Source organism: Tribolium castaneum, chromosome 3, assembly GCF_031307605.1.
Source record: "Tribolium castaneum strain GA2 chromosome 3, icTriCast1.1, whole genome shotgun sequence".
Lineage (NCBI taxonomy): Eukaryota > Metazoa > Arthropoda > Insecta > Coleoptera > Tenebrionidae > Tribolium > Tribolium castaneum.
Window position 1 is genome coordinate 10,304,700 of NC_087396.1, and position 17,662 is coordinate 10,322,361.

The following is a 17,662-nucleotide window of genomic DNA, read 5'->3' on the forward strand; positions in this document are numbered from 1 at the left end:
ATGTTAAAAAAATTAATTTCTCTTGATAACTGAAACATCTCACCAATACGTCATTTGTTGTTACGTATATGTTGTAATTACACCAAAACTTCCACCAAATGATTTTTTTTATAAAGCTTCTAACGTAGTTGACAAACATTAAAATTAGTTACTTTTAAGAGTATGAAAAATATTAAAATGACTTGACAATTAACTCAAAAGTGATCTCTCTCATTGACAGAGAAATTTTAGTACAGTCATTTTTTTAACAAAACTGATTACAATTGTGTACAATGTTAGTTGAATAGCAAAAATAAAATTCAATTTCAAATAATAATTTGCTATTGCAATAGCGCATTTTCATTTTTTGGTATTAAATACTAGATCAGTAGATCACGAAAACAACTGATTTTTGAGTAAATCAAAAAACCTCTGTACAACGGGATCCTTGTCACAAACTGTGAGCTAAAAAGATCCACTATTTCATTCGCAAAAATAATTAAGAAGTTGATTGGCAACTAAAAATCCTAATTACAAATGAAGATCTGTTTGTTGTTAATGTCGGTTTGTCACTGAATTTTTGGCAATGAAACCAAACAAATAATGTAATAAATTATTAATTAAGTATCACAAAATATTCTACAATGCGTTTACAGTCATTTCATTTTTTTGAATCTGAAATACCTCAGTGAATTCAATTAGATGGATAGGAAATGACAGTAACTGTGACAATGCTCAGTGCCTATAATTTATGTACCTTTTTGGGAAATAATTCACTGCGATAAAGCAACATGCAATTAGGAAAGAAATGCGACGATTATATCATCTTTCATATCCTGTTAGGCGAACTGCTACTTTCAAGGAAATAAAGTAAAAGCACATTTTCAATCATCTCAAACCTTATCATTAGCTTCTTGCTTCAGATCATGGTATCGAAGTGCAGATCATACTAAAAGTTCACTTCCTCCCTTTCCGTTTCTGTATATATAAAATACACAAATTTTAACTCTGTTTACGACACATTCAATCATCGCCCGATTTTGGATTTTAATCATGATGGATGACATTCAATGACGCCAAATAAAATAATCACTCACAAAATCGTTTCCTTATCGTACGGCGCAAATCTACAAAATTCATTCCAACAGGCGTAAAATATGGTTTATAATTAGCCAACGTTTTGAATTTATTTAAATATAAATAGGAAAGCAATTATGTTTTTGTGTCGGTCCTCACAAAAGAACTGCGACCTTGACGAGCTACACAGATACATGGTCGTCAATTTTAGAACATTTTGAAATATTTTATGAGTAAAAAGTTACTTACTTACATTGGAATTGTTTCATAGAATGGGAACTAGGCAGAGATAAAGTAGATCCTGCACATCTTCCGGAAATTAATAATAAGTAACAATAAGATTGTTGCTAGATCTGTTAACTGGTTAATTTGAACTTTGTTACGGTTTTGGACTTGTAACATTTGCGCGTCATTATTTAATATTCATGTGCGTTGAAGGCAAAAGTACCGTAAGTTATAGGACAGAAAAAATAAACTAAAAAGTACATTTTACTTTCAAAAATCAGTCAATACTTCTTTATTTCTATCAATTTGTTTTTTTATGAATAAATAATGCGTAATTACGTAATGCGTGAATTTGATAGCTTTACATATATTTAAAGAGGTGATAGTAGATCTCGAAAGAAGTCAAAATAAGTCAACTTGCCTTATTCGAATGTGTATAGTTTTTGAGATATAGAGGGTGAAACCTTCACTTAAGGGTCCGAATATTTGTTCAAAAAAATGGAATGTAAACAAAGTCTAGGTACTTTGAGTACTTTCTTCCGAAGTTTACATGGCTAATAGCTAATAGACATTTGAAACAATAAAATTCGGTGGTAATTACGACAAAAAAAATGATGCAAAATTTCTACTCTTTTTGTAATTTTTTTATGCGAATGAGAAGGCCATTTTTGCAAAAATTTTAACAAAAATAAGAAAATGTAATAGGTTTTGAAGAACTAACCGCAAAGACTATAATTTGTACAATTTTTGTCGTTAAAATTATTTCTCAGAAACAAACTATACACATTTGGATAAGACAAATTGAGTTATTTTGGCTTCTTTTGAGCTTTACTATCATTCCTCAAAATATATGCAAACTATTAAATCATTTTGTATTTAGCACGTTTTGAGTGAAACTTGTATTATTTTAATCAGTTATAGTCTTGAAAAATAAACAATGAATTCATTCATCATGGCTATGCAGTATGACGTTCCTGGAAATTTTGCTCAACAAAGATGTGCCATTGCAAACAAACAAATCAAACGCTCTATTTAAACACTTTTCTCGAAACAATTAAAAAATTAAGTGCCAAAGCGCTAAAAATAGCCAAATAGTTGAAATTTCCGAGTCCAGGGTATGAGTGACTTCTCCAATATAGCAGATGTATTTGCAAATTAAAAATTACTTATTAATTTTCATTTCTTGAACTAATGAATTTAGTGATCCCGCATTGACGTAATTTTCAATATTAATGATACAAAAATTAATCAACTGACGACAAGAGAATATTTTGTTCATCTCTACATTTTCCGTACATTTAATTATAAATAGTGTGTGACTGTGAATTAATGGCGAGTAGGAATAGGAAAAAAGTAGGTATGTACTTTGCGTCAAATAAACGTCTTACTGAGTAAAAATAAATTTAGTTCTTGGCGGCGAATCTATTACCCAACACATGTGTTTATTTTTTTATGTGACAGATTATGTGTGTTTGGAAAATTTTTCTCCCTTTTAATAAGAGGCGAAGAATCGTGACCATGATGCTTCACTTTAATGGATGTTAAATATAAAAAGTGACTAATTTTGGAGATAATATAAAAAGTGACACCACATTATCTACAGTTAAAGTATAACAAATTACATGTTGCTTCATAAGCGTCTTCACAAATAATAATAAAATAGCCCAACAAAGGTAACATTGAGCGTTTCCACCACGTCACTGCCAACCCACGAATTGGGTAACAAAATGATGAAACTCAATTTTGGTAAAATAGAAGAAAGGATTTCGATTGTGCTACTGTTTGGGTATGAATGTAGGTCATTTTTTTGGTGTTGGAGGGTAGGTGTTTGGCATGGATACGTGCAGTCAAAACGTAAATTCAGCAATATGGCATCTAAAACTGCGTCGCAAATAAAAATGTACCGGCTCGAGAATAACACCGGATTAAGTTGATCGATTCGTTTAACGCGCATCACACATTAAGCCACGAAGAAAACAAAAACAAAACTAAGACAAAAACGTAGAAATTTACCTGTTGTGGGAGCCGCACATCACCACCTCCTCGTCACAGGCACATCAGCCATGTTAAACGCAGACGCCGCTCGTACGAAAAACTGAACGCGTTAAGAAGGTCAGCACCACCTCGTCGAAGTCGGCCTCAAAGTACCATAAGGGTGTAACGACGCACACAGCGACACCTCTCCGAGTCCCCGTTTGTGTTTTTGCATTCGCACAACAAAAATATTTACGGACATAAATTAAGCAAGTTGCGCGGTGCGGCCTGTTGCCAGGCGGGCGCGTTTAGTACGTACACGGATTACCGAGCGGCCTTGACAACAGTTTTAAAAAAGCAATTGGGGGTCACCTTGGTGGTCGCCGTCGTCGTGGCGTGGGGCGCCGGTGGCCGTCTTCTCCGAGGGTGTCGGCGAGGGCGGGCGGCGCCGCGCGCCCGCTCGACGGCCGCGAGCGCACGCCGTGCGGCGACGTCTTCGGCGGGCGAGCTGCTTCCTGGTGACGGGACTTGCAGATGTCGTAGGACTGGCCATGTTACGCAACACTTGGAGGCCCCAGCTAGGCGCGAGGAGGCCGCAATGCAGCCGCGCAAGCGCGATCCTCTGCCCAGCCTTGGCAATGAACTTGGCAGTGGAACAACGCCGGGGCGGCGACGGCGGAGGGACCGCTCTCGGTCGATAAGTTTCGACGACTCACACTACCGCGATTTTGCACCGGAGGATCGCCGATGGTCGGCGCACCCCCAGGGACACGAGAAAGGCCCCAGATGGTCGAGGTACCGTAAACCGGTGCATTCTTCAACGTCATTAATTCGAATTAGGTCCCCACTACGACGCGAGAGCGATTCGAAACGTGGAGACGATGCCGGTTTTATTGCGACGATTATAAGCGCCAAAATTACGGCGAATTTTTCGAACAAATTTACCGAATACCTATCATTAACAGGGAAGATGTCGATTAAACTCGATTCAAGAACAAAATGATTCCAACAATATACCGTATAAAGATTTTAATTCAGTTTGTTTTAGTGTTTCTTCAGTTTTTCCAAAACTTATCAATCTGAACGCTAGGTTGAGTAATGTTTTGCACAAAGCATTGCAAGACTCGCAGGACAGCAGCTCTCAATGCTTCAAGTGATGTCTTGCTCCTTTTAATAAAAAAAGGAGATGGAAAGATATTACAAAGAAAAATAGAGTAGGTGTAGCATACAAGCTACTTTTAACCAAATTTATCGGCATCTCGCAGATGCAAATTGATCAGTGACAGTAAATAAAGTTTCTAACTAAATCTAACTAATAAGTAATAAGTTGTCAAAAGTAAAATACTTTCTCTTATCCCAAAAGAATTACAAAGATTTTTTATAATACAGGTTACTCCAAAAACGGCGCACCAAATCAGTCATACATTGTTGAGAAGCATGTGTAGATTGCTATAAGAAAAAATTCCTAGTCTTATTTTAAAAAATCTGAAGTTCCAAACTTATATTGTTAACTTCCAGTTTTCATTATTTTTTAATATTCCTAACTTTCATACTAAGTAATCCTTCTCTAACACTGATGAATAATTATTTTTAATTATTATTATTATTTTTTTGAATTAAAAAAAATCGTAGATGTGCCAACACTGGAAATTATTTCCTAGGAAACCGTTTCAAAAATAATTTATTTTTATTGTTTATCAAATTCTATTATTGCGATCACGATTGTTATACAATGTTGTCACTTATCATTTATTTAAAATTCGTAATTTTTCAAGAATTTCTTAATACATACATAGAATGCAAGCATTTCTCTATCACACCAGTGAGTTGGTGCGCCGGTTTTTGGAAACCCAGTATAAATCTAATTTGTAATTCTACTATTTTTTACTTCGTACAGTGAGAAGGTAACGATTCTGCAAATCTTACCATATTATGTTGCAATAATAATACAAATTAACCACTACACTATGGTGATTATCTTCCCAAGTGAAGTTTATTCGATTTTATACGTTTTTTTAAATTTATTATTATTAAAATAACAACTAATATGCTTTTTTTCTCATGTATAGTAGTCCAACCCTTGAATACACTTCTGGACTTCTTATTTTTATTACAAGAGTGATTTATTATTATACTCGATAAAATCATAAGTGACATTTGGTGAAACTTCAAAAAAGCGTGAAATTATAGAGTTTTTTACTTTATCTGATTTTGAATAGTTCTTCAAAATTGTGCAAAAATGAAAAGGAGCCCTGGAAATAAACATTTTATTCATTCGAGTACAGTACAATGAGTCAAAAATGTAATGTGTTCCTTCGAAAGACCGCAATCCAGAATACATTAATTCAATTTTAAACATAGGATTGTGAAGAGCGTAATCAACGCAAATTTATCCGCCTTTACTCACATTCTAAGCTTAAAGTTAAAACATTATATTTTCGTTGCGCCACGTTCGAGAAACACGACATTATATTTTTGACCCACTGTACATCTGAAGTATTATCATAATTTGTACACAATCCTTAGCGGTATACAAAATAAAATTTAACTGATCAACAAAGATATTTTGCAGCGTTACATTAATTACTGATAGTAATGGATACTAGATGTATTAAAAATACACACTGTTCAAAAATGATTCTTAACCGAGACGACAATGGAATTTATACTCAATGTGCGGCTTCGTCTAAATGACTATTGTAGTTTCTATGTACTGTCATCTCCGTCAAATCTTTTGACTATTTTGCATATTTCGGCAAAGGTTAAAATTTTCAGAACATTTGTGGTTCAGCAACAAATATTAGTATATGCATTAGTTGAATTTTAAATTGTATAACATATTTATTTTCTTAAATAATTAAATAATCTACTGTCAGTGTTAAAATTCTGATTTGAAACTTAGCTGTATTCTATTTAACATTTTGCACATCAGATTTGACATTTTTGACAATCGGCCGTTAGTAGTACTCGTTAATTGGTTAGTTTTTAAAATAATTAGATTTGTTGTACGTGATATAAATTGAAGACAACTTGAAAAATTTGGAAATTGAATTTGCCAAGTAAAAAAATTACACCAATCGTAATTCAAATAAAATTACTATTTAAAATATGTAAAGCCAACCTGACGACTCTTAGACAGTTAATTATAAATAGACTTGGTACATGTGTACGTAATCATTTGGTACAGTTTTAGAAATGAATAGGACATCTTGGTACAGAAAACCTCTAGAAAAAAAGATTAAAAACGTTCAACCCTCGGTTCTACCTAATTTTGCAAATAAAATTCCATTTTGTATTACATTTTTGGTGTTAAATACGCTGCAATTTATCAGTATCAAAATATTTCAATGCAGTTTGGAAAATAAAATTTTCTTTCTTGCAAAATACGCTACTTGATAGTTGCCTTTCTAAGTTGCATATTATCCTACTAATAAAATTAAAACGGATGTTCAACTCCACATATTAATTATTTTTTTTATTATTATGGTAGATTTGCAGAGAAAGGTTGTATGTTGCAATTTACCGAAATGACAATTAGTTTCACCTCCCCCAGAATTATAAATGCCATTTTCTCCTACCACATCATGTCATGCAAAAACTCATTATTTTGAAAGAATCATTTAATAGCCGTTACACCACATACATATCGTTTAGTTTCCTTTATCTCAACATTCCTCACCAATATCTGATTCTGCAACCTCGAAATGAATACTGCAACCTTAACATTAATTATCTATGGCTATTACCAAAACAACAGCTTTTATGAAGTTGTTCATAATTATTGTTTTAAACAGTGCGAGTCATGTGTATGAATTTCAACGATAACAAAATGTTTCTGTTAATAGGAGCACAATGCCTAGAAAATTCCATTCGTATCGAATTCTTTGCCCTTGTGCAATGTTAAATTTCGCTGGGGAATGTTCCAAAAATAAATGCAAACTATAACTTAAAAAAAAACAAAAACATATTTATTGTAATGGTTGTTTTAGATAGACAAATAACAGAAGGAATAATGCTGTAATAAATCGTTGAAATTATCAGGCGTAAAAATACGCTTTCAGCAAATGTTAATCGCATCTTCATGCAACCACGAGAATGAATAATATTGTATTATCAAATTGAACCTATTACGACCACGTATGTGTATACCTACATTTAACTCCATTCGTGTACGTGCATGTTTAACTATAATAAAATATTACGTCGCCGCATGAAATGCTACATAATAATTGTTTCAGTATCTCTTGGGTCTTGTGTAGTTAACAACTTCACTCAACACAAGTAGATTAAGATTTACTGCATTCAGATACGATGCAAACTAAAGTGCACATATCAAAAGCAAATGAAATAAACTTAAAATCCATCTACATTACTAAAGATATTTTTGCCCATTTTACAATTAAGCGATAACTCCAGATAAACATTCCATGCTTGTAATTCTCGTTTCCACTAATTTCTTGCAATTGGCAACAGATTATGTTGGAAAATCAAAAGCAGCCAACAAAATGTTTGTAGCCTGATAAAAATAACAATGTGGTCGTTTTTACTTTCAATTATTAATTCACCAGAGTAATTCACGGTAATTAAATTAACTTTACTGCGGATGTTATGATTTTATCATGTCGGGTATATTTTTCGCCTCTGCTCTCTGCAGCAGCAATAAAATGCTCGCAATAGTGTTGCATTTACTTATGGTTCTAAATTTATAAAATCGCTCCATCTAAGATAATAAAGTAGCAAGTTTTAAAGCCAAAGTTAGACGAACGGCACTCGTCTATGAAATTTACAACATTCTAGGACTTGCAAGAGTTTAATTACACCGTAACCAACAATGGAATCTACATGCTTAATAAAACCAATTAAGAAATCGTTCATCTTAGCGTAATTACTGTGCAGATTGCGCCAGACAATAAAAATAACATCTACAGAGCTCTGTAATTAATTACGTGTCACGTGTCCTAATAGGAAATTTATCATTTTTTATTTATGCACTGATAAACACCCAAACTAAAATGATTTACAAACATAACACGGTTTTCTGCGTTATTACTTATTAGTATCGGCAATCTTTTAACACTTAATGGCAGTATCGAGTAACAAACGTGGAAATAAATTAGACAGCGCCGTTAAAGAAAATTTATAGCAAGAGTGCTGCAACGAGTAACTCAACTTTAATTAAAGAATGTGGCGTGTTTCTCATCGAAATTTGTTACATCTTTTATTATTAAGAGACAATATGTTCCTGCCGTTTTCAAATTTTAAAACATCTCAAAAAAAGCCACATAACAAGTAACGAGCTTTTTCCAGATGTTGTTATCAATTACGAAGATAATCAATATTCAAAATCCTCTTACAAACAAGATAAACAGTCTTGAAAGCGTGCTCCTCCTACCCCAGGACATTTGTATCCTACAACCCTACTATTAATAGAAATAATCAATTCAGCTACCGACCTACATTTTTCAATAACATTATAACGTGGATACTTTCAAAATCACACCGCCCATCACACTGTTAACACCTCCATTACAAATACAAACCGATAAAACCACCGAAAGGACGACATTTTACACGCGCACTTCGAAAACACCCTTCTGCTCCACCTGCCATCAAGGATGGTAAGTTTTCATCCTGATGGCGCAAAGGTCAGAGGTCACAGATTTCCCTCTCCCTCTCTTTCCTGCTATAAATGGGTCACGCAAATGCCCCAAAACCAAATCAACTGTATTACCTGCTCATGTTTATAAGCGCATACATCACCGACTCTGGTATGCAATCATAAAAAGTGATCCCGACCATAATAACACGGGATTCATTTTTTTTAATGAAATTTTTCCTCGAAACCGGTGATTAAAGTTTTCTCGGCTATTCACAGCTCTAGCTCACTGCTTTATTTTACTTCCAGAAACTTCGCCCCTCTTTTGGGTAAAAATGACCATAAAAACAATACTTACAAGTGGATACACATTACTGAGTTTACATTAGATGAAGACTATTAAATCGTCTTTGTAGATTTTTCGCAAATTTAGCAAATGGAGAAAATCTTGCAAAAGGATAACGTCAAAAAGATTTCATTACCCTAAACCTAAACCCTAAAGACTTAAGACTTATTAAGGTCGTAACTAATTTTGTTCAAATTGCTTTAGTTCTTGAAATTTTATAGATCTTGGAGAATAGAATAAAAATAAATATTATTTGAAAATTCTGCTGCCTTATTCCAATATTTTCTCTAAAAGGTAAGCAGTTTAAGTGAATATTTGTATATACATAAAAGACGGTTTGTACAATAACTAAATGGTAACGTGCTTTTGTAATGCGTATCAAATAATAATAATAGGGGAATCTTCACAATAACAATGTTCGAATTATTCCAAGGTATTTTTGTGTTTACAAATAATGCATTATAATAAATCATAGGACTGACATTCCTGCATATTTTATGTACTCGCTAATTACGAGCGGTCAGGTTTGTCTAATTAATAACAATAATTACATCAGAAGAAATCCAACAGAAGAGTCGGTTTCCCGGCTATAATACCCGTGACTTACCGGCACATAAGGGAGAATTTTCAATTTATAATAACAATAAAACAATCGGCCTTGTCATTCATTTCACAAATTGAATAGGAGTAATTTTATTAAATGAAACACCGGCTTCAGATAAAATGAACTATAGAGAAACCTTATTTGAGCAAGGTCGGGCCCATTAATAATAATCGGAATTTCTGGGAACTAGTGGCGTGTGTTAAAAAAAAAATGTTAAACGGAGGAAAGAACGCAAATATTTGTGTAGACGACGACAAACAATAATGGAAGGTGACAGCTCGATAACAAAAGTTGTTTGCTTTATACACTCACCTAACTCCATGGGATATAACCAGGAGTTTATGTCCAGGATCAAGTCCATCTTGAAGGATTCGCTCTCGCAGTGCAAGCGGCTCACTGAAATGGAAAAATTAATTAGAAAAAATCGGTTCCGTCTCAAATCGGTCTGTGTGCATAAAATCCGATAAAACGCAGTCGGTGTGGATATCGAGCGGAAATTTCAAGTGCATGGTCGCAATAATACTCGTAACAACGACGGTCATATGACACAGTCGCCCACAGCTCGCCGTTAATCAACAATCTTGACATTGAACTCATTACTTCGCGGATCTGATATGGAAAAGAAAGATTTTATCCACGTGAAATAATACCTGCAATTCCTTGATTTTTTAATAAAGTCGATTATTGAACAAGATAATTTGTAACAAATCGGCTGGATGTTCGGCGTAATGGGCTCCTTTTATGGACGTTACCTTGTATGTACTAAATGAGTACATGCTGCTAATGTAGATCTTAAAAGCGCAAATTAAAAAAAATAAATAAGCCAACCAACGGCGTCTCCAAATACACATCACGGTGTCTTTGTTAGGATTGATGTATTTAGCGTGAAAATATTTGTGACAGTTTCAAGATTTCCATAATTAAAAACGAATCTCAAAATATCTCTAGTCACATACCAAAATAGAACATTTTTTTTAACTCACTGTGGGTAGGTACGGTAGAAATTACTTTAATTACTATACATAATTTATGTCCTGGTGGCTACTAAAAATTTACCTAACTTGAAAGTTTTATAAATTCTTGTTGACAAAATGAAGACTTGAAAATGCCTATGGCATGCTAAACACCTTGCGTGCCTCTAATGTAATTAAACAAGTGATGCTAACAGAACTGTCGAATAACATGAAAACAAATGGATGATAATTTATAGATAATTAATGAGTTAATAACTAGTCAAAAAATTAAGGTAAATGAAAATACCAAATACCAAAATATAGGGTAATTCCGGTAGAGATGACCCAGCGAGTGAGATGACCCATTGAAATTATTCTGTTACAATGCAAATTATATGGGCGCCTGTTTGTCATACCAGGTAATAGTGTTATGAAAACGCGGTGTAAAAAGCATACAGAAAGTAAATTAATTATATCTAATACGTGTAAGTTTTCATACATGCTTAAAATTCATCATTAGCTAGACCATGTTTTCTTTTTTGAAAAAAAATCCTAAACCTAATTCTTCTCAGTGATTTGTAATTATTTCATCATTCTTTGGGGGATATGTTTAAGTTATGAGGATGACTAAGCCATCATTTTTTAAACAAAAAAGTCAGCGAGCCATCTCTCCCGCAAGAATGAAAGAGATGACCCAATTTTATATATATGCCCCTGTGCTACTCGTTATTTAACAATCGGAGAAGAAATCACAAATAGACAATTCATAGTCTGAAGGATCTTTATTCAATTTTGAGACACAAGATTCTAGTAAAAGTATCGAACACGATGGAAAAAGTAGATTGTACGAGCTGTGGAGAAAAATATAATCAAATATCAAATCAAAACTATGAATGATTGTTTCAAATTTCTGAGCTTCTATGACGAATATGGTAAGGTTTTATTTAAAAAGAAGTGTAACACCGACTTAAAACCGTTTAAACCGTTAAAAACATTTTGGCCATATTCACCCATAGTTACTGGGTCATCTCACCCTGGAACTATGGTACAGATGGCCCAACTCCTGTTTTTTTATTTTTTTTTAAGAAAAGTTTCCGATAATTTATTTACCAGTACTCAATATGTACATAGAAATGTAGTTATGTATTTGTTCTAAACAAAAAACATTAACTCCGTAGTGTGTGTAAAAAATATTTCTTTTTGCAAATGTGGGGCATCTCTCCTTGAATTACCAAACTATAAGTTATACAGTCTGATCCAGAAATACTGAGTCTGTTGGCAACAGATTTGAAAGTATTTGTTCTCGTAATTTGCAACATTGCAACCGAATTCCACTTTTCTTGACAATTATTTGACGTACAACCCCACAAGAATGTTAAATTGTTGTTAACTGGAAGCGTACTCAATTGGTATCCTTAAAAATTTAAGTTCAGTGTTGCCAACAGACTCAGTATTTCTGGATCAATCTGTAGTTAAGTATAACTTACAGCTTTATGGCTTTACCAGAAAATTGACAAAATTCGGTGTCTGCACAATGCAATCCAATACTGAACAATCTTTATAATTTAAAATGTAAATGTGTTCTTAAATCAATGTTTGATTGGTATTTTTCCGCTGAAAGAATGTGAATCTTCGTAGATAAAAAAATAATTTCTTGGTCGAAATTACTTTTCAATAAGCAAAAAATTACCAAAAAAAATGAAATGTTCCTTATTAATATCCAGTTACTTAGGTGTATAAAATTTCGCCATTTTCGATTTCGCCAAACACTGAAAAAAGGTAAAAACTAACGATTTTTTAAAAACTTAACATTTTTCTGGTAGGTGTCTAAATTCTTTGTTGCAACGCTGCTCAACTTCTCAAAAACAGTCAAACATTTTTTTATTTAAGAAGTAAATTTTTTGAGATTGGTAGATATTACATAATAATCCAATTTAAAAAAATAAGTTTCAGGGCTTTAAGCTCAAGATAGGCTAACTATTTGGCCGAATTGGACGAAATAATATACCTAGGTAGATAATATAAACAAACAAAAAACAAGTAAATAAATAAACTGCTTGAAAGCATTAAACAGTGATTTTTTTTCTCTTATAGGTAGTAATAATGTTGTTCCTTATTTCATAGATACGAATAGACGTAGTACACCTTTAATCTACAAGTGGTTACTATGATACATTATTTCATTTAGTTATGGTCTGTTTTTTATAAACAATTGTCAGTGTCAAAATCGAGTGTAAAAGTAGTTCATCGCGACCTGAGAACCATAAGGTTCTAACCGACTTTTACAAAATTTTAAACAAGACAAAAATTCATGTTTGCAGGTTCATAAAATTTCTTTATTAATTATAATTCAAATTAAACTATGACCGTAAAATAACATGTTATTCCAATTTATTGTTTTGCGGAAGCTATTGGACAAATGTGTCCAATTGACAAATTATTTAAAAATTCAATAAATTTTCGGTAAGAATCTTATGGTTCTCAGGTCGCGTCATATCGCTTTAAAATGGAAAATTGAGAAATTTTTGAGCAATACATCTAGTTATATAAATTTCTTCAATTAGCCATACAACAAAAATTCGATAGAATAAAGTAGCCATTTTGTTATTTTTTTATTCTATCAATGAAAAAAATTAACACAAATTGCTCGATGTACCTATAAGAGAAAACGTTTATTATATGTTTATTTATTATATTATAATTATACATGTATAGAAAAAAATGGCATTATCTGCTCGTGATTCGTTTCAGAAACACAACACTCGCAGATAATGAACAACTTTTTTTACTTGTACAATAAACTACTATTATTTCTTTAATTCGTTTTATTTATTATATTACATTATCTTTTTTTACTTTTTAGCTTCAAATCAGAGAGATTCTGGCTCAAAAAGCGCAAAATATCACTTAAAATCAATTGAAATACTCGTAATTTAGACACTTACTTTTTCTGGACTGTTTCGATAAAACTCGTGAAATAAGTGTGTTTTACAACAATCTAAATCGGTCCAAATTTATTCGAAATATAAAGTTTCTGGTTACCTTCAAGAAATCTTCTGAAAGAGGAAGCGAAATTCAAAAAACGCTAATTTCCGTTATAGTGAATTTTGGCTAATGAAAATGACTTAAATCTACCGTTTTTGAACAACACACACCATTTTCAAAATCTGACACAAATACCATCAAACTCTTAATAATTTTTTAATTTTCAGCATGGTAATAAAAATTTCTTTAAACCATATACCTACTTACTTGTTTTTTGCAATTTGACATTTAACACGTACCTACTGAAATACCTAAAGTGGGTGACAAAACCAAATATCCACAACACTGTATTCTATTTCAAATTTACAACACGGCAACACTGTTTGACGGAAAACAAAATGTTTTTCTGGCATCATTAAAATAAAAGTGTTACTTAAAAGTGAATAAATATAAATATGTGAAATAGAATACAGTGTTGTGGATATTTGGTTTTGTCACCCACAATATGTACATACTTAATTAATAGTTAAAGCATACCGTTCTGATTAATTAATCACATCAGCTACCTCCACCCTTTAGAATCGACCACATAACATCCACTACACTTTCTAATAAATTTTTCAGGATGAAGGAAATAATTACTCTGTACATGTATTCAAAACCGATTTATGGCCACTATTTGTTCAGCCTAGCCGGGACGCGTTTTTCTCCATTCTAGAAAGATGACACTTTAGTTCGAGAAAAAGGAAAACTGGAGAGGAGAAAGCGCGAGTGACGCAGTTCGAACGGGCGTAATGACGTCAATAGCCGCGACGTTATTCAAACCGCCCACAAAAAGATTCAACCCTTAATAACACACAATGATAATGATAGCAAATACAATGATCTCTTTAGGAAATTAATTCGTATCTTTTCACATCAGTGACGGCGCCCATTCGGCATGAGTATGGCTGAGGGCGTGAATGAACACTTATCAATGTCACTCAAGATAAACATCAACATATTGTTCCCGCGAGCTATTCGCTGGACCTATTCCTTTTATCAATCATAGAAATCTCAACTGAGCAGATTCAAAATAATGGTCCGCTTGTAGTTAAAATTATATTTAATTTTTATTTGCGTAATTTAGGAAATTGGAACTTCTATGACGAAAGACTTTCTAAATGAGTCACTGACTGAATCTTTCTCTACAAGTCTGGTCATCGGAAAAACCGCTAATGTCACCCCCAACAAATTGTCACATAAAAGCTTCATTTGTAACCCATCCCCACCACTGGGATATAAAATAGCCGTGTCATTTGATCATCATTTTTATAAATCTCAAATTAAATAAACAAACAAAACAAAAATGTATTTTATTTATATAGTTCAGATCTAAAAGTCTCCTAGTGGATAAAACTTTATGCCTACATAGGGTAATTCGGGTAGAGATGGCCCAGCAGGTGAGATGACCCATTGAAATTATTGTTACAATGCAAATTAGGCACCTGTTTGTCATACTAGGTAATAGTGTTCATGTCATATGAAAACATGGTGTGAAAAGCAATGATAAAGTAAAATTATCTAATATAAGTTTTCATACATGCTTAAAATTTATCGTTAGCTAAACTATGCTTTCTTTTTTCAAAAAGAATTCTTAGTGATTTATAACTGTTTCATCATAGTTTGAAGGGTATGTTTAAGTTATGGGGATGACGTTACTTTCATTTTAAAACAAAACAAAAAGTCAGCGGGCTATCTTTCCCGCAAGAATGGTAGAACTGACCCAATTTATATGAGACATATGGCACACCATTTAAATAATAGTAGATAACCCATAAAATGTAGTATTAGTAAAGTTGTCAAGACAAACTTGGCAATAGTCTGAACAATGCAGTTGGAATTAGTGTTATTTTAGTATTATTGAACGCCCTTGAAAAAAAAAAACAGGAAAACCTTAAAACTGACTCACCCTGTATAATAAAATAAGATTTGCTAAAAAAGCTGCTACAAAAGGCTATACATAAGCGTGTATAGAAAATGGCGCATAAGCTCGCGGATACGTTTTAGGAAACCTCTAAAAAATGTAATAAAAAATCCGTCGTTATTTTTAACAAATTTATCAACACAAAACTGTTTGGTAAAATTGGCAACATCGTCAGTACTTAAGTGTTTTCGCCGTACTTCTATTTCAATTGTTGTGGGGTACTTACGTAATGTTGTATCTACCTATGGATTTTTTTTATTGTAGCCAGATCAATTTATTAGCTGACCGGATATAAAAATCAAAATTTAATGTTTATGATTATTATAAATAATTTACATTTTTTTTATATTGTCGTTGGCATGAAAGAGTAGAGGAATTTGGTCTTTTTCCTGATTGTGTCACCGATTAAAAATATTTTAAGAAATTAAGAAAAAAAAACTCAATCTTACTTCTTGATATTGCTAAAGATAATTAACAAGGAATTTTTTCTAGAGTTTGTTAGAAGGTGTGCGTATACTGAAGAGCTTATGCCCCAATTTGTGTACCGGGTGTATCAGAAATAGATACGTGTGTTAATTTTAACAGGTAACAGAGCTCAACAAATAAAACATTTTTTCTATTTGTAATTTTTTAGTAGGTTTCGCAAAATTACTTAAAAACTGGAACAAATAATATACTATAGAAATGTGTACCCGCCTATGGATACAAAAAGAAGAGTATCGAACTATTTTTGTTGTGATAGAAACGGACAATTTAAAAAAATTAAAACAACAATGAAAATTGTTGCTCTGAATACTAACTAATTATTAAACACTGACCGGCAAACAGTGAAAATAACAAATAAGAATTTTGCAAAATGTTATAAAGAAAAGTAGTTGTACTTGATGAGTTTTCTTACGTGGTAAAATTAACAAGTATTTCTGCTACAACTTGTATACACCCTGTATAAGTATGACTTTTCAGGTAATTAATTAATTAAGGGATATTAGTTTTTTTTGAGGTGGGGGTGAACAAACTCGGGCGCGAATTTGAAAAGAGGTAAAACAAAAAATATAATTGCATCATTGCTACTTTTTTTCGTAAAAATAAACAGTACAGGTTGATTTTCACAAATTTTCTGGAATAAAAAGCACTTGCATAATTTTATTTAAATAAAGATAAAAAGGCAATTGCATTAAAGGAGTGAGAATCAACTATAAGAATTTAATACCGAACCAAATGCTGCACATTCTGCAAATCCTGATTGCCGTCGATTGGAAGCTTGCAAAACCCAATTCCTATCCATGATAATTTCCAACGTTCTCATATAAATGTACGGCACGAGGTTTATTAATTCACATAAGCGAAAGCATTGGAGAATTGAGCGTTCGACTCGGTAGGGCTACAGTCGCCATGTTGCCGGCGCCAGGGTAACAAAAAGCTCTCCGATTGGCTGATAATGGCCCCCGGACACACCCAACTGTTTTTTCATGCCATTACCACACGAGCCGACTCATCCTAGTTGGCCTAGGTCGCGCCGGAAAGTCCCATTCTAGTGACAAATTATTTCAAAACATCTTCGAAGCACGCTCTTGACGCTCTAATTTACGAGCGATTTTATTGCAAAGGGTGATTCGAACTTTGTCATCTCCAACATGGCGACAAGATGGCGACCTTGGACATTATGACCGTGGAAGTCGTTAATTATTCAGACATCGATAGACGCCGGCGACATAATGGACTGAAAAATGGCCAGCTCGCCGGTGATAAAAATGACAAAAAGAAGACTAACTTTGTGTTAAAAAGAAAGTAAATACTAAGGCTAAAACGCCTATCACAGTATCGACTGAATTCAACCATTGCCACTAAGATGTTCCAACCCATTGAGACGCCATTTTGTCCTACAAAAATTTATAGATATGACAAAAGAAGAGTTAAAAAAAAGACAAAAGTTGAAATCCACACTTTAAGCAACCTA

At 33.1% G+C, this 17,662-nt stretch overlaps 1 protein-coding gene across 1 annotated transcript in view; it reads right to left on the reverse strand.

Moving 5' to 3' along the window:
- Positions 1-17,662, reverse strand: part of Polr2H (RNA polymerase II, I and III subunit H) — a 53,928-nt gene that overhangs the window by 23,071 nt on the left and 13,195 nt on the right. Inside the window, exon 2 of the mRNA XM_965040.4 lies at positions 10,114-10,197. Within this exon, the coding sequence (XP_970133.1) occupies positions 10,114-10,197 (84 nt within the window). The remainder of the gene's footprint in view (positions 1-10,113; positions 10,198-17,662) is intronic.